At 41.3% G+C, this 20,970-nt stretch overlaps 1 protein-coding gene across 2 annotated transcripts in view; it reads right to left on the bottom strand.

Moving 5' to 3' along the window:
* ANKRD28 (ankyrin repeat domain 28) overlaps nt 1–20,970 on the bottom strand; it is a 98,819-nt gene that overhangs the window by 56,813 nt on the left and 21,036 nt on the right. The window contains exons 1-2 of one of the 2 annotated variants that reach the window (XM_072153685.1): nt 10,115–11,305; nt 8,057–8,140 (exon numbers count right to left, since the gene is read on the bottom strand). In XM_072153685.1, the coding sequence (XP_072009786.1) occupies nt 8,057–8,140; nt 10,115–10,231 (201 nt within the window). In that variant the 5' untranslated portion in view covers nt 10,232–11,305. Of the gene's footprint in view, nt 1–8,056; nt 8,141–10,114; nt 11,306–20,970 lie in introns of those variants that run through there. The other variant, XM_072153687.1, reaches the window with a different exon arrangement.

Here is a 20,970-nt window from a genome sequence, read left to right as displayed (position 1 = left end):
ATTTTAAGGATGGAAACGTCAGAGGAAAATGGGGGTGGGGGGACCAAGTACAAGTCATGCAGTGGGCAGTATAGTGTTGTCTGTCAAGTTTAAGTTAAAAAATCTCTTGCAAGTAGTGGTGGGTCCTCTATGTTACTGGTGTGGCCATTCCTAGGATTCTGCATTATTTCATGAAGCTTTTTATTACCGAATGGTAAAATAGTCCTGAGAGATGACATACGCTTCTCAGTAACACAAAGAAAACTTATAAAATAACAAACACGGCTGCAAAACTTCACACCAACAGATTTTTTTATTTTCACAATTGCACCCAGGGTGTTAAAACAAGTTAGGAATGCACAGCCGAAGCTGTAACATCTCTGCGATGGGAAGACCACCTCCAGATACATGACCTTTCAGACAGTTCTTCGGGCAACTGGAAATCAAGACCACATTAACACTTTATGGTCTGCGGTGTATTGTTAGAGAGAGCACTGCTCATATCCTTCCTGGCATTGTTGTGGCTTGTATTCCTCACATATCACCACTACAGCTATGCATTGTAACCAACTCTGTCTTGTCAAACCAAGACTGACAATGTTTCTGTGATTTGGAATAATGCAAAAAAAAAAAACAAAAAAACCAAACACTTAATATTTGTTTTTTTTCTTTTAACACTGTATACCAGTGATGGCGAACCTTTTTGAGCCTCAGTGCCCAAACTTCAACCAAAAGCCACTTATTTATTGGAAAGTGCCAGCGAAGCAATTTAAGCAGCAATTTATTTCTCCTTGTTCATTGACAACTTTCAATTCATCAGCCTCCCAAGGACACCAATGCAGCTGAAAGGAGGAGGGAAAATGCACCTATCATTGTAGGAAGATTCTGCAGGCAGATACTTTGAGTCCTGTCTGGTGAACCTCATTCTGGGGTGATGGCCTGGATGCCCACAGAGAGGGCTCTGAGTGCCGCCTCTGGCACCAGTGCCATAGGTTCGCCACCCCTGCTGTATACTTTAATTATAGGTTTAAATCTATTTCCAATTTTGTTGTAATCTGGCTTGTGATCTCTACAGAACAGGAAGTGTTAGCCAATGATAGACCTTAATGGTTGAAGAGATAAGAGCAAAAATTATAAAAAAAAAAAAAAAAAAAAAAAAAAAAGATTATGACAAAAATTATGCAAGATGTCAATTCTGACTGCCCCCCCCCTTTGAAATAACTATAGTGATAGGGCCTCAAAAGGGGATTCTAACGTATAGTATCAGCAGGATAGGTCAATAAATACATGATAGATGTAGGTTCTACCTCTCTCAAACACAGAGGGTCCCTTCAGCAGACCAGCTTCAAGCAGAAAGTTTCCTTTCACGGCACATTCTAGAAGGGGCTGGAAGGATTAAATAAAACCTTGTTTGTGTTAAAGGTGCAAGTCCCAGAGGTGAGACCCCACATCTATCATATATTTATGGCAGATAAGTAATAAATACTATACATTGGAATACCTTGGTGATAAAAAAAGATCATAACATGACCTGTGCTTATAAGTGAAAGGCTCCAAAAGTGATCAGAAGAAGTGCGAGCTTCTGGAACCCCACTAATCTGACCATAAGAAACATCTACACACCCCTCTCTAATGTGTGTACATTACCCCCATATGGGGACATTACAGTGTGTGTATTATCTCCGTACTGCGACAGCACTGCGTGTATCATCTCAGTACTGTGACATCACCAGGTATATTATATCTGTATTTTAACACCACTGGGTTTATCATCTCAGTACTGTAGCATCACTGGGTGTATAACACCGGTACTGTGACATGGCTGTGTATTAACACTTTACTATTACTTCATTCTGTATTATAAGTTTTCTTTAATAGCTGGGGTGGGTTATGAGGTTCTGCATCAGCTATGGTGTCTATACTTGGATGGTGAGAAGCAGCGGAGGTGTGTATGCCAAGGTTCTACAGTTAATAAGTTGTGATTTTTATTCAGCATCAGTTTAAGGGCAATTCTGTTAGCTGGGATCTCTGGAGATGCAATATTATTTGCTGGGAGCAACTTTTACTTTGTTGAAAAAAAATGAGATAAAAGGGCCCTCATCTACCACTATAACATTAGATAGGACTCTTGGCACATCAGTGTAGAAGTAAATGGTCTCCTGTACCACCACTGAGTCCTAAAAAGAAGCAGATTTGTAATTTGATGTAAACTGAACATGTTTTTTCTGTCTGTTCTGGTCCTACTCCCAATCATTCAATTACCTAACAGACAAGGAGTTATGCTGAGAGAGCAGCCCATTAGTACATGATGTCCATTCAACACATACAGTGCAGAGACACTAATGACCCGAAATTAGAACAGCGTGCATTCACTCCACCCAGCAGCAGGGCCAGCGAGCTAGAATACTGAGTATTCAGAGGCTTCTACAAGGAAATAACGCTTCAGACCTCCATAAACTGTCCAATCCAAAGAAATTCAGCTCTAGGCATTAGTGCAAATGCCAATTATTGGTAAATGCACCAAATCTCTCTGACAAAAAAGGTGTTTACAGTAAAACACAAGTCTGATATAAATCTGTGCCATTTTTATATCATGTAATGTGATGGGGGCAGTGAATGGAACCTCCAACATAATAGGTTTATTTTGGGCTTATACTGAAAACATTAAAATGTATGTACTGTATGGGTTCTATGGGCAACAAGGTCATTCTGTTGTGACCAAAAGGGGTAACCCCCCCCCCCCCCCAAACTGATATTTTGTTAGTTTTGGTCCCATTACACAGAATAGGCCAATTCAAGATTACTATTGAACTTGAAGTAAATACAGGCAGTCCCCGGGTTACATACAAGATAGGGTCTGTAGGTTTGTTCTTAAGTTGAATTTGTATGTAAGTCGGAACTGTATATTTTATCATTGTAATCCCAGCCAGAACTTTTTTGGTCTCTGTGACAATTGGATTTAAAAAACGTTGGGTTGTCATAAAAATCAAGATTAACACCAAATCTTCATTACAGACACATTTGGTAACTGTTACAGCTGATCATTGTAGCCTAGGACTAAAGTACAATAAATTACCAATATCCAGTGGTCTGTTTGTAAGTCGAGTGTTCTTAAGTAGGGGACTGCCTGTATATTATATATCCCTCAGACTGCATAATAATAATAGGATATTGAGTATCTAACAAAATAATGCGGTGTGATGTGTGTGAAATCTGCATTTAGCACCACTGCTATATTTAGGTCAGCACACTCATCAAATTGTTAACAAAATTATTTTAACTCCTTTTGTCATCATCCCCATGTGTCCTAGGAAAACAGTAGAAAACATTTCAGAACAAATGCAGCTAAAGGGTTGGACACATACTGTACCAAGTCAGAACTGTACATAGATGTTTAGTCCTTGGGACACCTTCCAATATCCTTGAACCATTATCTTGGCTCATTATATAAATGAGTCAAATACAAAGGTCTGTACCCATCAAATATTATCACTTATGATCACAAACTCTATGCAGTTTCACCTTTACAAAGACCATGCTGTTGAGGTCCAAAACACAGACAATTATTTATATATGGACCTTTGAGGGAATAGTATTAAAAAACACACAACCTACACACTAATGTGTGGATGTCTCTTGGTCGTTGACTAAAGTCAGAGAAAGTTTGTTACACTGGAACTAGGATGTGGAATAGTAAATGATTGGAAAGTGTTCTGTGTGATCAGACCATCAGGGTAGAGAGTAGGACGCAAGCGCCGTTCTTAAGGTGTCTGATCATTTCTGCAACTACATAAAAACTGGAGAGAATTTACTACTTTTCAGAATTTATACTCAAAAGTAATTATCTACTACTTGCTTTCGCAGCACTTTCCAGATGCAGTCAATATGCACTACACAAGGCATTGCTCTCTTAACTCCATGTCCTAGGAAATTAAAATGTGTTTTGCATGGGTTTCCTCGCTCATTAAACTTGAAGGGGAAGGCTAGAATTTTTTGAATTGATCACATTCCATCATTATAGGTGACCCGAGGGGAGGCAACAACCAGCAAAGGCACTGACCTTCTTTTCATTAATTACTGAACAGCGCTGTACACACTTCAGTGGCTTTGCTTGGTTTTGCAGCTTGGCCACAGTCACTTAAATGGAGCCAAGCTGTAAACCGACGTGACAAAAGGATATGACATTCCCTGCCTGTGAACTAGAAATGCTCATCCTACCCGAAAACACAGTAAATGATAAAAAAAAAAAGTCCTGAAAATCCTTTTAATAAAAAATCTCATGTTTGATGCAGAATGGTTAAACACCCTCACGTTCTGTTCTGTGAATGTGTGAACTATGCAGTTGCTCTATTTCATGGGCCCCCCATTACAGTTGGGCGCTGTGGTTATGTGGGGAAGAATGGACTCTCTGCATTACATATCGCTACAATGCTTCGCGTCGTGTGCCCAGACTGTGGTTGGGGTTAGACAGTAGGTTTTCTCCTTAAGGAGAGATTGACAATTAAGGCCACCTTAAAGGCGTGTGGAGACTTAAAGCCATAATGCTCCACTGGGGAATTCTGGGAAGAATGCAAATAAGTTTTCCAAGGTTACCCTAGTCAATAGCCTCTCACACAGCCAAATCAGTTCCCTACGCTGTACTGAGGAGACCCAACAAGGTCGGAACAGCGCTGTCTACAGTTGGGAGACTGTTCCTTATGGAATAGATATACTGGTTTGGCTTAATCCCGCACCATGTTTTTACACTTCTTGTAGGTCATACTTGTTGTTAAGGGGGCTGCCTTTCAAGGCAGCAATAGCAGACTGTGGTTGGTCAGTGAAATCGGGCCTCTGTATGGCGATTCATGACTGTGTGTAGCTCTAAAGCCTCTACAGCCCTTATGATGTAAACACCAACGGCTTTCTATAAGACTTAAAATTATGGTGCTTCCTTCATCAAGAGCCAGGACAACATTCACTTTGATGAACGGAGAGTTGCCGAGAAGCTACATGCCATGAGGGTTTAGCATTACAGAAGTTTCTTCTTCTCATACCAGCAGCCAATTTAGAGAAGGCTTTAGGCACTTATGACAAAGTCAACCTATAATTTATAGGTTATTGGAGAATGCTGGGTCTGTATAACATCCGTAAACTACTCAGTGCAAATATGGCAGATGTAAGGCACATTTACTATGCAAGGGTCAGAGCCTCTTGTGAACGACACATTAACAGTTTATGTAAATGAATGGAATATATACATGGAATCCCTCCATATACTGTCATTCCTGTTCACGTGAATGTCTGCCTTACAGTACTACCACTTCCCTATCAGTGAGTGCAGAATACAGAACCCTTACAAACTGGATGGGGAACCACTACAGGGGGAAACGACTGACCGTTCTGGAATAGCAGAACCTACATGTCTATACATATACATATGTAGTGCATTTTATTCCATCGTGTACGGAAATAATCTAAGTAGTAAACAGAGTGGTGCACACACGGCCGTCAAACCTTCCCCACAAGGCTACTTGTTGCAATGTCCGCCTCGAGTGGAAAGATAAATTAGATAGTAATAACGAATGAGTAATAAATTATATTAGATAAAATTGCCCTTAGTGAAGGTCACAAGAGGGGGTCAAGCAAGCAGGACTGCCAAAGACTATAAGGTTAGTCGCACCATTTACCCCATACTTTGTTCTTTCTGCATAGGCAGCGCCCGGAGAAATGTACTACTTTTTCAAATGGAACTTTACCAGGGCTTTCCATTGGGAACACCTGGGAGGGAGCGGGTCCAACGGAGTGCTACTGCTAAACAGAGCCTCATGGAGGAGGGTTCTAGAGTTTTATACTGACTATACTGCATTGATATTGGCCTTGTGTCATTAGGTTTCCTAAAATTCATGCTTGATATTAAGCAAGCTGCCTTCCAAGGTAACCAAAAGAAACATTCACTCAGCCAAACCCAGTTCCTTACACAGAAGCGTCAATGATAGTGTTCTCTATGCATCTGGATGCAGGCCTTGTAATAGTTTGTTATGGTCTCCTTTCCTTAAAAAAAGGCTTTAAAATATGCTAATTAGCTGTGAGTGCTCCTGGGGAAGTGTAATTGCCTGTAGGGGTTCTGGTGACGCCCCCTGAAGCACTTACAGCATTTTAGTACATTTTCAAAATAACTTTTCTAGGAAAATGAGACCAGAAAATACCATAACACCGGATCCTGCATCAGGGTGCAAAGTGGATTCAGTCAGTGACACTGCTATATAAATCAGTGCCTTCAGGGCAAGGAACTCTGGGTACTGCATATAAGACTTCACCAGCCCCTCTCCTCTGGACAATGTCTTTAGCGGGCTCCTAATTTCGATAAAAGAGATACATAGGCACAGGAGACATTTAAGGAACCTTTGATTGAAGGAATGCCGACATTATATGTATTTCACCGATCATATAACATTTACAATACTTGTCCTTAATAAGGTTTTCCATCAAAACAAGTTAGGCCCTATCCACAGGATAGAGCCCAACTCTCTGATTGTGGGGGTCTCGGTGATGGGAACGGGGGTCCAATGTATCCCAGTTGGACTTCTTGTCACTCCATGAAATGATTGGGGGAGACTGTTGCGCATGGTTGGGCTTCCCCATTCATCTCTATGGAGCTGATGGGGCAGTACAACCATGAGGAATGCAGCTACTCTGGTCATCTCTTGGACGTTCTCATGCTCCCATCACAGAGACCCCCGTGATCATCAAGTTGGGCACTATCCGGTGCATAGGACCTAACCTGTTTCATGGGAAACCCCTTTAACATTAAAACAGTGTCAATACATTTCAAGAGTGAAAACTAATAAAGGCCTCCCTTTTGACCTTTGCAAACTCCTGCTGTCTGCTACACAATACTCCACAAAACAGGACATCCAGCAGGATCTTATTTGGAGGACAACGTCTAATCCTCTCCTGTATTCGGTCTATTAACATTCCACCTTATAGCGCAGAGAATCAGAACTGCTGTGCTGTCAGAAATCCAGTAAAATCCTATTAATCTGCTAACACAATACATTGTAATAAGCCATAAATCACTCATCATCCCCAGAAGCTTTTAATTTGTGCCGTCTGTAGTTACATTAGTTTTCCAGAAATATACAATACCCATCGCGGATCCCACTCCATCTGCCTACTACCTACTGTCAGCCTCAAACAGAAATGTTTCATTTTACAAAAAGATTTTTTTTTTTAATAGCTAAACTGCTCACTTATAAAAATGAATCACGTTGCAGGTGACTCCACAATTTGTCACCGGCCTGCCTTCAGAGTACACATTTTCCATCTGCTTCCCGACTTTCCTTCACAGCGCACCCAGGCTCTGCCTTAAAAATTATATAGCCTCTGTAAAGGTCAGGTAAGGTTAATTCAGCGGAAAATTAACACAATCCCCACAAGCTTGGAATGACGTTTTACCAACAAGGGACACTGGTTACTATACCGAACCGCGCTCTGTGCTGTAGTGTTCTGGAATGCAGTGGGAAGTGAACGTGTTCTAATACTAAGCTCTAACAATACCCCCAATGGACGTGTTTCAACAGGAGGATAAGGCTACAGAACAGGTGAAAGTGGTGACCTTGAAGTAGTTATAGTGGAAACCCTTACAGGAAATGGCATGCAGTTCCCTTGGTTTCTAAAATAGCTAAAATTCTGTCAAGGTTACACAAGCCCGCAAGGGGGAAACCTCCCATTGAGCAAAACAGATGCAACAAACTATTGAAAGCAGTTTAGAACGTCTTTATTACACTTGATTCACCAAGGTTTATCAGCTATATATATAGGTGATAAGGGTCACAGAGATGGTGTGCTGCTGCTCTACATTGTACTCTGCCATGACAGTCTGCACCAAGATACTTGTTACCCAACAGTAGGATCGCTCCACATATTACACAAAAAAAAAAGTATATAACGTGGTAGTGGACTTATGAATTTTCAGTTGGGAGAAATATATATATATATATACACACACACATATACACACATATACACATACACACATATACATATATATATATATACAAATACTTTGAATAAACAATAAAAGGAATAAAACACTTACCTGAAAGTTAACATCTTCCTTCTTGAATATGAGTGCCTGAACTTCCTCTGGATCACCATTGAAAATCGCCTGAACCAAGGGAGGCTGGAAAAGAAAAAAAAAAAAATAGAAATTTAACTACTGATAGAAAGTAAAACTAATCCTGCAGAAATACATACAAGCGGTGGAAATTATTGAGAAGCGGCGAGGGGTCCAGGTCCGGCGACGAGGTATAAGAAAGATGGGGGAAAAAAAAAAAAAAAAAATGACAAAGAAATTTACAGTCTGGTCAGATTTGTTACCTGTGCAGAGGTAAAGGGGTTGGCCAGTAATGTTAAAAGGTTGTTCCCATTTCAGCAAATATTATTGATTGCGTAACGAAAAGTGACAATTTTCTAATATACTTTGAGACTTCTCTAATATACTTTCTGTATAGCAATGTCATTGGGTGAAAAGCTTAACATTTAAAAGGAAACCTGATTCATACCTTATACAGCAGTGTCAATAAGCTTCCTATAGAATGAAAGCAAGTAGAGATCCAGAAAACCATGAGGAATTAAAAGTTTTATCACTTTTCTTCATACAAACACTAACACAGTGGTGGCGAACCCATGGCACGGGTGCCAGAGGTGGCACTCAGAGACCTCTCTGTGGGCACCTAGGCTATCACCCAGCACAAAGTTCACCATTAAGGACTCAAGACCTCCTCCTGCAGTCACAGGCAGCCCAGGACGTGCCAAGTTCAGCGTTATTTTAAATTGACTTAAAGTGCTGGAGGAGCAAGGAGGTGTGGACAGAGCTGGAATATGATTGTAGACCCTTCTCCGGACCTGTTATTCATCCTGTTAATGGGACCTTAGCAGAAAACTACAATAATATATATATATTGGCTACAACTTGCCAGTTTCATGAATGAGACGCCCAATGAAAAATTTATGGCAAAGAAGGACCACAGCTGCTGGATATCAACATGCCCAATCCTTTGCCCTGATTAAAGATAACAGACAGTACATCATTACATTTCAATGGAACTATTCACACCCCCTTTTTATGTAACATCTAAACTAGGACAACTCAGACTATAAAAGAATCCCATCCCTAATTTTACACAGACATGTCAATGTAGCCTTATTCCCATCTGCAAATTTGAGACACATGCATGGTCTACGTAGCCGAGTATGCAAGTCTATGAGGACGTCACAAGGGACAGAAATCCCAATAATAGCAGTCAGCGTTTTATGGATACTGGTTTCTAAAGTAGAAGAATAAGTTCTGACCCAAGGCTGTAGTGCGCTTCATTCCTCTGAAGTCAGTTAAAGTCTTCTACTTTTTATGCAACATTTTTTTTTTCCCTCCAAGTTATTTACTACACAGTTACTTATGCCTAGAGCACGCAGAGTAAGATGCCAAAGGTTGTGAGTGTAAAGGCTCCTGTTGTATAATAAGACCTGCCCTAATACCCTCTGACTTCTTAAAAGAAAGTCTTGATGGTTGTAAACAATTTACACTAAAGCTCTACAACACTCAAGTCTTTAGCGAATTCTTGCACCTACCTATCTAATCCAAAACTGTGTGATCACAGTAATATTCAGTACTGTACATGAATATGTATCTATGGAGACCAAGTACAGGCGTGCAAATATTTATATAGCCTTGAAGAAGATGTACAATATATACAGCTGTAGCCAACCAAACGTCTAATAAGCAAGAAGAAAAAAAGCGCTTATTTTGTGGTTTGCCGTGGAGCTTATAGGCCTCATGGAAAAATTCTTTCCGCCCCAGAACACAAGATTTTACAGCAGAAGTTCTGAAGTGTGACATGGTTTCCATGGCTATAAATGTTACACAGGCTTCTATCCAATGCTCTTCTTACAGAAGTATGGTAAAGGCATCAATTAGAGGCAACACATAGCATAAAGAGCAATACTAACAGATCTCATGCAACGAGAAGTAGAGAGATCAATAGGAAATTTGCCTTAATATGAAATAATTGAACTACCCAACTAACTGCACAATTTGTCAGTTCTATCCATTTCATGTTTGGAGTAAATGGTTAATAAGAAAAGTCCAAAGACTTACCATAACAGGCTTAGGGGGTGGAGGACGATAGGGATTTCCATAGCCTGGCAACTTTGAGGGAAAATCCAGGGTCTCATCCTCCCCCTCCTCCAAGACCACAATACACACGCGGCTCATTCGATCTCGCTTTCTATTTCATGTACTACTAAAACGGTGACATGATGGCATGATGCCCGCTCATGTCTTCACTCTATTCTACGAGCACCCATGCTCCAAAATCATAGTATATAAGAAAAAAGTAAGAAACCTCTTCAATGACATTTCTGGTGACAGAATCAAAGCATCAAAAAAAATAAATGAAAAATCAGCAACACTAATACAAAACAGCAGAAATCCACGGTTATCTTGTACCACTGCAATGCCACAGAGCAAGCAAACATCCAGCAGATTCCTGCCCTGTTTATGAGATAATCTAGGGAACAACTCAATAAGCTGCCGTAAAAATCTTCTTTACTTATTTATTACAAGAAGACGGTAAAAAAAAAAAAAAAAAAAAAAAGCCGGAGCTCCCTGCAAGGTCAGGAGCTAAAATACTCTACTCAGCTGTTTCATGGCTGTAAACAATGGCAACCTTCTAAATCTATACCAGATTGCTCAAATGATCCAAAAAATGGGTTTTCATTCATTGTAAATCGCCTTCACATGGGTTAATCCAGGAATGTAATCCAAAATTCAGGTCACACACAAAGAAAAAATAAAATCTATAAAGTGTAAAAAGTGGACGGCTCATTCACCAGTGATGACTCAGACCACAGGGGAGCTGCCGGAGAAATCCCAAAAGTGCCACATGACCGAAATCCAGAAGCTGTGTTTACTTCATTATGCCGGCTACAATGAGGAGAAGCGATTCATCTCCCTGACACAGAACCTGAGCTGCTTTCAGGACTCCGAGCCAGGAGGGAGATTGCAGCCCTTCATTCACAAGGAGTTAGCAAAGTAGCACCCAAAGGCAACGGCATCCATTGTAATCCCCAGCCACAGCGGGCATCCCTCCATCCTTTTAAGATGCAAGCGTCTTCCTTCTTCCCAGAAGCATCACGCACTATGTAATAGGCTTCCTTTCACCGGCGGAGAATACGTCCTTTGTTGGAGAGATGCTTGTGAGAGCTGCAGAGCCCCGGGCGGAGAGGTCGCTTGTAAGAGAGCACACAGCCTACAAACACACTGCAGAGCTGCAGAATGAAATGCCTAGTAATGCTCACATGTAACCAGCCGCACTGGGTGAACCACTAACTTCCTGCCACCAGGAGGGGCTTGGGTGCCCGTTCTGCAGCAGTCCCTCTCAGTATTGGAGGTTTAGTGACTAATCTGCATTCAGTGGGAGGGGAAACGCTTTACAAGTCAAGTTTCAACATTTTTTCCACCAGGATAATGGTACATTTACTCCGCTAACCAGGACCAGCTTCAGCCAGAGCAAAAAGTGCCACATCTGAAAAGAGTTACATGCCATCCATAGAGACCATCATCTCCCAACATCCTCAGATTCTTCTACAATAGTAAGAACATCAAGAAGGGAGAAGATATTGCTGGCACTGTGAGGACCTAGTGATCCTATTCACAAGCAGTTCTCACAAGCTTGTAATACATTCTCTTTTTCATTTTTGTTCCCCGAGAAGCCGAAACTCCACTTTCCCAGACACCAGAATGGCAACTCTGCAAAGCCACAACTTCAGAAACAGCAGGACGACGCAACAGTGAAAATCGTGCGGTCTGGATGCCAAATGGCTGCGCTAAACGCAATACTTCATAATGGATCAGTGTCCATGGCCGTATTTTTAAAGGACCATGCGAGCAATCTGTGTAAAGCATGTCCTAATCAGAATCGTTTTTTAATGGATCAGGCTACAATTTAGGAGGATTTGTGAAAAATGGATGCCAAACTGATGAAAATCGCCAGTGAAAGAAACCTGACATTTACAACCGTTTTTCACAGCAACATTTGCGCTCTGGAAGCCTCTCAGTAGGAGTGGATGCACTCACTGGTGGCATCACTTTCATAGTGTTTGAGGCATTTAAAGCCGCCACCTTACTAATCGAGTATACCAAATTAAAGGCTTAAAGGGGTGGTCTAAGACTTGTCACTTATTTTGTTACCTGCCACCCCTGGATCTAAAGACAGCTCTGCACGCTGTAAGGATGTGTTCTATAAGCAACTAAGTCTTGGACAATCCCTTTGAGTAGGACATTGCTCCATGAAAATATCTGTTCTGTAGAACATGTTTCATTTTCGGTGGAGAAGTACTTAATAATTTGCAGTAACCTTTTCAGACAGTTAAATATCCATGAAGCCACTGACTACTTAAGTTTCAGTAAATAGGTCATTCACATGATGGAGGGCAGCAGAATGTACAATACATGTAACAAATATCATCATTATTATCATTTCCATTGCCGACACTCTTCCATCACCTTACAGCCTGATCAATACAATCCCAAAGACAGGGATACTCGGGCTGACAAAATTAAGATCTCAGTCAACCCTACAAAAATAGGTGGTCACACATTTACCTCAGCTCTTGTAAGTGCTGGGTCTCCTAGTGGTCAGACACCTTTACCCCTATCATTTCTAAGTGGAAGAACCCCATTAGGGCCACCACTGGGCATTACAGGGCAAGTGTCGGGGCCCAGGGCTCCAGGGGGGTCCCCACATTAGGCTGTACATGAGGAATCCATGGGGTAAGAGGACTGTATTTAATGAATTCATAGGGGTGAGGGAGGCTTTATATAAAATAACCATGAGGGGGGCTGTTTGGGATGATAAACTAGGGAGAATTTTAGGGAACAGGAGACTTAGTTTTTGATGCCGCCATGCAAGTTCACTGCAAAGGGGCCTACTGAGGCTGTCGGCAAAGGGCCTACTTAGACCTGGGGCCAACCCTGAAGCACATTAATACAAATTAATAACAACCTCAAATAATGTATTGATAATATATATATTGTATGATAGTGTTTTTTTATTGTTTAAACCTTATAACTTCCATGGTACTTGCCTAGTGGTGGCACTGGCATTTCTCTCTGCATACTTTACATAGTGTATTACATGGAAACTGAAATCACTTCTATTATTAGAAAGGAGATCCCCTCTGGAAGCTCAGGTTTGACATCAGCAGTCAGTCATCTGGATACTCAGCTCTTGGAGATACCCCTGGCATCATAACTTGGAAATATTTTATTAATGCCAAGGAGTAAGAGCCAACATTGCCAAACATTTATTCGTTATACACAGTCACCAGCCAACTAACTTTTACCAGATAAATTACCATTGGGAGATGTTTATAGATGTATCCAAAAGTATACCGTACTAGCACCCTAAATTTACCACAAGGGGAAAAATCTCACACATTAGTGATGCAAGTCAAGCTACAATCCTGGAATATAAATCTATTTTTCACACAGTCCTGGAGCACCTAACAACACTCCAAAGCGTGGTCACAAAGATCTCTAGAGCCACTACCCAACACTCAATGCAGGTTTACACGGTCAGAAGAGCTGGAAGGCAAGTGGAATGATAATGCCCAGTTGTTGCCAGTTCATTTATATATTTCTTGGAGAAGACCTTTGCAGAGGTCCAGTACCGCCCCTGCATTAGAATGTCATCTCTCATATCCATCTTATGGTAAACAGTTGTACAAGTTCTCTCTTCCACATTAGCCGACATGTCCATGTAACCCCAACGTCAGTAACAGTTCACACATCCAATACAGCAGAGACATGGTGTAAAACTGATTATTTATCACACCATCGCTTCAGTCTCTGCCCACTACATTTACAGCAGTTTACAAACCCAAAGTATTTATGGGGAAACAAAAGGCATCTGCAAGGATCTGTTTTATAGCTGCACTGAGGTTACACACGGCTAAACATTTCTCAGCTGACGTATCAGATCCTTTACATATTAATAAAATGGTTGAGCTTCTGACGTAGGACGAGGGGAGGGAATACAGAGCTCATAGAAACGTCACACTGCCCTCCATCACATTCTTGTGCTTCAGCTGTCACAAGGGATTGGCCCCTATTCTGCTAAAGGGTAATCTCAGTCTGAGGACATAATAACTGTATGATCATGACAGACTGAAAAGATTTTATAGCCTTCAAGATGAAGATTTTACATTACAGATTCCAAATTTTTAATTCTTTTCCCCACAACAATGAATGAATACATTTAAAATAATTAGGATTCTGCACCTCAAGGAACTTGGTCACCAGATTTTACGAGCCCCTACGGGTAGGGTATGAAATGTCCTTTCTAGAATTCCCTCTCAAACATTTACCTTTAAATAATGTCATGTAAAAATGAGCAGAGTCATATTTGCCTGAGATAAATCACTGTGTGACTGCAGGGCAGTGTCACTTCAAACGCCTCTATCTTGGGCTCAATAGCATCTTAAATCATGCATTGGTGTCATAATAAAGAATCCCATCTTTGAGATCAAAATCAGAACCAGAGATCTGGCCAGTTAAAAAATGTAGTTGGAAATGTGAGAAGCAAATAAAGATCCAATTACTGCCCGGTTTTAACTTTCAGCATCTCTAACTTGTCTTTCAGATCACATCAGGCTCATGGTTCTGGGAGCTACGAGATCCACATCTATAATATGACACCACGTGCATGATAGGTGCTAGAGAACCTAAAGGCACCAAAAAGTAACACTCCAATAGTGACGCATCTAAGGCTAAAACTACTTTCAACTCATTCTCACATGAGTTTGGATGTGATATTTCTATATGTTATATGTCATAATGACCCACTGTAAATACTAGAGCATGAAAGATTAATATACTACAACCCCACATCTTCTTGAGCGTGGAAAGAAGGTCTCCTCACCAATGTTGTACGGGCAGGTTAAGACTCATAGCTGAAAGGTAGTTCCCACTAGTAATGTCTGATGGCACAATAATAAGAAATGGACCCTGCAGCCAAGTATCTTATGCATACATAGTACTATCAAAAGTATATTAAGAAGCTGTACCATTCTGTTTCGGAAGTTGTGTGGAACCATTTATGAAGCAGTCAGAATGAATCCAGCCCATCACACTGGAAAAAATACCTAACTGACCCTGTGCAAAACACGGACTGCAAATAGAGCAAGGCCTCATTCAGAAGACTGTCTGGGTTGGTGAATCCCGTGGCAAGACAGCAAATGCAGCCCGGCAGCATTATAGTGGCACACGTGTGGCACTGTTCTGCGCAGTACATGGGGAAAAGATAGAGCACGCTCTTTCCCCGTATGTGCAGCGCTGTTTTCTATGTAGAGGGTAAGGTTGAGCTCATCCCTTCCCATCTCCAGCGCACCACCGTATGCCTGCCCGGCTGCATACATCCGTTTGAATGTCCCTAATGTTTGCGGCCTTGTGGAGATGGGCTCTCTTCACCCCTCATCTCCATAGCAGTTTGGCAGCTGCACCAAGTCCAGGTCAGTATGGGGCCTGACCTCTCATATGTTGCACCAGGCTGTGCGGTAAGAACCGATCTGCTCACCATGACCGTGCATTATGGAAGCTAATGTCGCAGTTCTCACAGCTCACGGTCGCCTGCATGAGGCCTTACATTGTATTTAACCCCTTCCCGCCGCGGCCCTTTTTCGATTTTGCGTTTTCATTTTTCACTCCCCACATTCAAAAATCTGTAACTTTTTTATTTTTCCATGTACAGAGCTGTGTGATGGCTTATTTTCTGCGTAACAAATTACGCTTCAAAATGGTGGTATTTAATATTCCATGCCTTTTACCGGGAAAAAAATTCCAAATGCAGTGAAATTGGTAAAAAACCGCATTTGTGCCGTATTCTTGTGGGCTTGGATTTTACAGATTTCACTGTGCACCCCAAATGACATGTCTACTTTATTCTTTGGGTCGGTACGATTACGGGGATAACAAATTTATATAGGTTTTATAATGTTATCATACATTTAAAAAAATTAAAACCTGTACAAAATTTTTTGGGGGGATTTTGCCATCTTCTGGTGTTAATAACTTTTTCATACTTTGGCGTATGGAGCTGTGGGTGGTGTAGTTTTTTGCGGATTTTGATGACGTTTACAATGTTATCATTTTTAGGACTGTACGACCTTTTGAGCACTTTTTATAGAATTTTACATTTTTTTTCAAATGGCAAAAAAGTGCCATTTTTGCCATTGGCGCGATTTTCCGTTACGGGGTTAAGCGCAGTGAAAAAATCATATTTTGATAGATCGGGCATTTTCGGACGCGGGAATGTGTTTATGATTTTTACTGTTTATTTATATTTATATCAATTCTAGGGAAAGGGGGGTGATTTGAATTTTAGGTTTTTTTATTATAAATTTATTTTAACTTTTTTTAAATTTTTATTTTTACTATTTTCCAGACTCCCTAGGGAACTTTAACCCTAGGGTGTCTGTACGATCCTATCATATACTGCCATACTAGTGTATGGCAGTATATGGGGATTTTACTACTCATACATTACCATGTGCTGACAGCACATGGTAATGAATGGGTTAACCCGAAGTAGCTTCGGGTCTTTGTGAGACCCGAGGCTACCATGGCGACGGATCGCCGCTCCCCGATGAAGTCACGGGGAGCGATGATGCACGGAAAGATGGGGGCACCCGCGCGCAGCCGTCTTTTTGAAGCTTCCGGCACCGATCGCGGGTGTTACCGGTAAGCCTTTGCTGAAATATGCAGCAAAGACTTACCGACTATGGAGAGGGCTCGGCCCGTGAGCCCTCTCCATGTACCAGGACCCGACATGTGACGTACTATTACGTCACATGTCGGTAAGGGGTTAATCTAAACTACTGAACATTTTGGCATTTGAAAATGCTCAGACGTTGGAGCGTATGATGACTCAGTGTAACACAATCCAGGACCATGAGAGCCACTGCTCCACCCAATATTCAAAACTTACATTGCCGCCAATAGCAACGGAAACCAAGATTAAGGTTGCGAAAGAAACAGTCTCCTATTATGTGCCGAGAAGTCTGACTAAAATTAAGGAATGGAAATTTGTGTCATCTCCAAGGATTCCCATGTGCAGGGCTTAGAGCACAAGGCTTGCTGAGAAAATGGAAGGAAGAAATGAGAGGTTTTACATCTGGGGAAGCCCTAAGATGTATGATTCACAATATGGGTCTAGCTGGGTGGAGGCAGTGGCTGTAGCTATAATAGTCCACAGAGATGAGTCACAGGAGCGCCGGACCTAACCACATCACATATACTGATTCAGAGCCATGACAGAAAAATTATTCATTTATGCTCTTGTCCGTGTGACTGGAAATTTTGAAAAGAAAAAAGCAAAAATTCCCTCCGAGACGCAAGCAAAACCGAAGAGTACAGTACACATTTCAGAAACCTGCTGATGGTCACATCTATACTATAGATCACCAGTAAATAAACTGGCTAATCAGATAGAGAAAATATAACGCACAACAGGAATCATGTAGGAAACCTCAGAACAAACAAAGGGGCAACTTTTTTTTCTTTTTTAAAAACTCTTGAACAACACCTCCTACCCCCACCATGGTGTAGTTGGTGCACAAATGTCCAGGTCATATTTTGCAGTTCCGCTCTTTTTTTTACATGACAATATCTTGAGATCCACTTTACATATCATAACAATGTTTACTTTTATACACGAGTCAACATATATACTTTAAAAATATCTTGTATACTCACCCCCCGGTGGCCCCGATGTGCAGCGCTGCTCCCACGATGTCCGTGCCAGTCTTCTTTCTTCTCCAACTTGCTGGGCACCGCCATGGTTTTCTCCCAGGCGGTGCCTAGTATGACGTCAGCAGCAGCGTGTCACACTATGCGCCTGCCGTCCGTGGGAGAGCAATGGTGGCGCCCAGCACGAAGTTAAAGAAGACAGGCGCGGAAGCCAGAAGAGGACCCGCGCGGACATCGGGGCCACCGGAGGGCGAGTATATAAGTTATTTTTTTTTTAATGCTGGGCAGGCTGTATACTATTGGGGGCTGGCTGGCTACATACTTGGGGGGGGAGGGGTCTGACCAATGCATTTCCCACCCTCTGCTTATACTGGAGTCAATAGGTTTTCCCAGTTTTTGATGGTAAAATTAGGGGTCTCGACTTATACCCGAGTATATACGGTATGCTTCTGCATTAGTGTAGATACAGCATTCTCAAGGTATGTTTGGTTCATAATACAGGAATTCGAATGGTAGGTTTTCTTTAAATACACTCAGGATAAAATAACATTCTCTATTTCAGAGTTATTAACAAAAATACAGCATTTCACAGATATAATTCCAACCTATCTCCATCGGTTGTCCCTACATCTGACTGTAAATCTTATGACTATGGTCAAATTCTTCTCATGAATAGCTTTTCTAGCCTGCACGGTGCAGTGCTCTCTGCCTCCTGCCACTCCCCCTGCATTACCAGCTCAGACACACGAACGTCCTGCCAGCAAGCAGTGCGCAGAGACACTATAAGCTACACATAAAATAAGGAAACATAATACCTTTAAAATAATAAATCCTGTATTTATATAGCGCCTACAGATTACACAGCTCTGCACAGACTTTGCCAAATAGTTCCATAGCAGAGATGTTATAGGTGAGATAGCTGAGTATTTCTTTGAGTCTTACATCCATCTTAGGGTAAGGTAGCTTGGGCATCAATAGATATATTTTTTAGGAGAATGGTGGCTCTAATCACAAGGCTAAAGGCATCAGTACAGTAGAACATGTATAAAAACGGTACTTGTGTGGCTTGGAGGGTGGGGTTCGCTGGTGACAGGTTCTCATTACATGTACTTTGGGGGGGGGGGGTGTCAAATTAATAGAGCTGGCAAAAAAAAAAAAAAAGACCCGTAGCCCCAAACAAGCATGGTAAACACCGGGCATCGAGCCACATCAGTTTACTGGATGTGCTGCCAACTCCGTGAGAAATCTGCCTCCAAAAGGAAAGAAGCTCCAGAATGAGGGATACTAAAACACGCAACAGAAAGGGGCTCAGAGAAAAAAATATACAACAGAAAGGACAATGATTTGCCGTTTTTGGTGTGTCGTACAGGAAACCATAGGATGACTCAGATGTGCTTTCTATGTACCAGCAATGCTTTTAGAATTTGTGGTAACAGAAACAAATGTCTAATAGAGCGGAGTCCTGGCAATGCAAACAACATTCCATTTCAGCTGGAAAGGAGGTATATGGCCGTAACACATGGGAGCCCAACTCAGAATAAATGGAAAATGCTTCCAGGGCTTCGAAATATGAATTCCCAAGAAATATTAGGAAATATGTATAAACATCCAAACCATTAATAAAACGTGGAGCCAAACAAACAATCTAGGATACTTATCAGTATATGAAAGTTGTGTTCAGCACTGCTTAACTCCGCAACATACCCCATTCATACAGAAGAGTCAACATGGATGAAGTTTTATGGCCTCCAGGATATGGATGACAAGAGCGTAGAGGAAGAAGAGGAACAAAAAGCTTCTGCAGTTTTGTAATATGTCAAATTAAGCAAGTCAAGAGAACGCAAAGGACACAAGATGAATGCCGGCTCGCCCATAAAGACTATTATTCTCCTGGAGCAGAGATCCGATCCCTGGTGTGGTCATGGAACATAATTAGTTACATAAAACAGAGTCTCTCTTTATATTTTTAAGTGGGAACACTGGTCTAGTATTCCGAGCCTCTCAAGCCCGTAACCATATAGTAGTACAAATATTACTCAGACCATATGTATATAATATTCAAACATAAGGCATGGATACTTTACCAATCTTCGGCTATAGCATGCCGTAGTCCATATGCAAGTCCAAACTTAGACCTCTATGGCTTCCACTGAGATGAGCACACCAGGCGTTCAGCGTCTGAGTGGAAGCCATGAAGATCTAAGTGTGGACTTGCATATGGACTACGGCATGCTATAGGCGAAGATAGGTAAAGTACCCATGCCTTATGTCTTTTGAACTGTTCTCAGGTCACAAGTAAAAGGTCACAAGTAAAGGTACTGTGGTCTGTTTTTGCAGTCTGTATGTGATCAGCACGTAGTCTTTTGGAGAGTAACAAAAAAAAAAAAAAAAAAAAAAAAAAAAAGAAAGTCTACATGTCAACTGTTTTAGTAGATCCGCAAAGAAAAAGGAAAGGCCGGCAAATAATATCACAAGCTTAGCCCAACCTCTTGAATGGTCACACAATCAGGTTACCTATAATCTCATCCGTAAATATGGACAACACACGGATGGTGTATATTTTTCACTTTCCCATACAGTGCTATGGGAAGGTGTGAGCCAGGACAGGAATAAGATCTGCTCTTAGTTTTCTACAGCCTCCATGCACATTCATATGAGGTGTCAGTGTGCCACGGGTAGCACATGAGTGCAGCCCGAATAGGTGGACATCCACCGTAACACCACTTTCTCTCCATACAGATCTCTAGTCATACATGTTATTCATGACAAAAAGATCGATGTACAGAACATCAAAATGCCATAACTCGAAAATTTCTTAACCCCTTCATGACCAGTCTTTTATGCCCAAATGTACAGGTCAAGTTTATATGTTCTGCTTTGCATTTTTACCCTTACAAGAGTCAGTCCTTTTTTGTTTTTGAGTTTGCCGTTTACTCTCCTCATACTGGAAAGCTGGAAAAAAATTCCAAGTGCAGTGAAATTGACACAAAAAATTTTAAAAAAAAAACCTAACTGGCGACGTTTTCTTGTGGGCTTTTATGGCTTTCATTCTGCTCCCCAAATTTGAGTCGATACAGTTACAGGGATACTGAATGTATATAGGTTACATTTTTTAATTTACTAATTTGTAAAAAAAAAAAAAAATTTGCCATTTTGCCAATAACTTTTTTACACTTTGGTGCTATTGCTATTTTTTTCGGTACATG

Source organism: Engystomops pustulosus, chromosome 5 (genome assembly GCF_040894005.1).
Source record: "Engystomops pustulosus chromosome 5, aEngPut4.maternal, whole genome shotgun sequence".
NCBI lineage: Eukaryota > Metazoa > Chordata > Amphibia > Anura > Leptodactylidae > Engystomops > Engystomops pustulosus.
The sequence above is the reverse complement of the archived record's forward strand: the minus strand, read 5'-3'. Positions and strand labels throughout refer to the sequence as shown.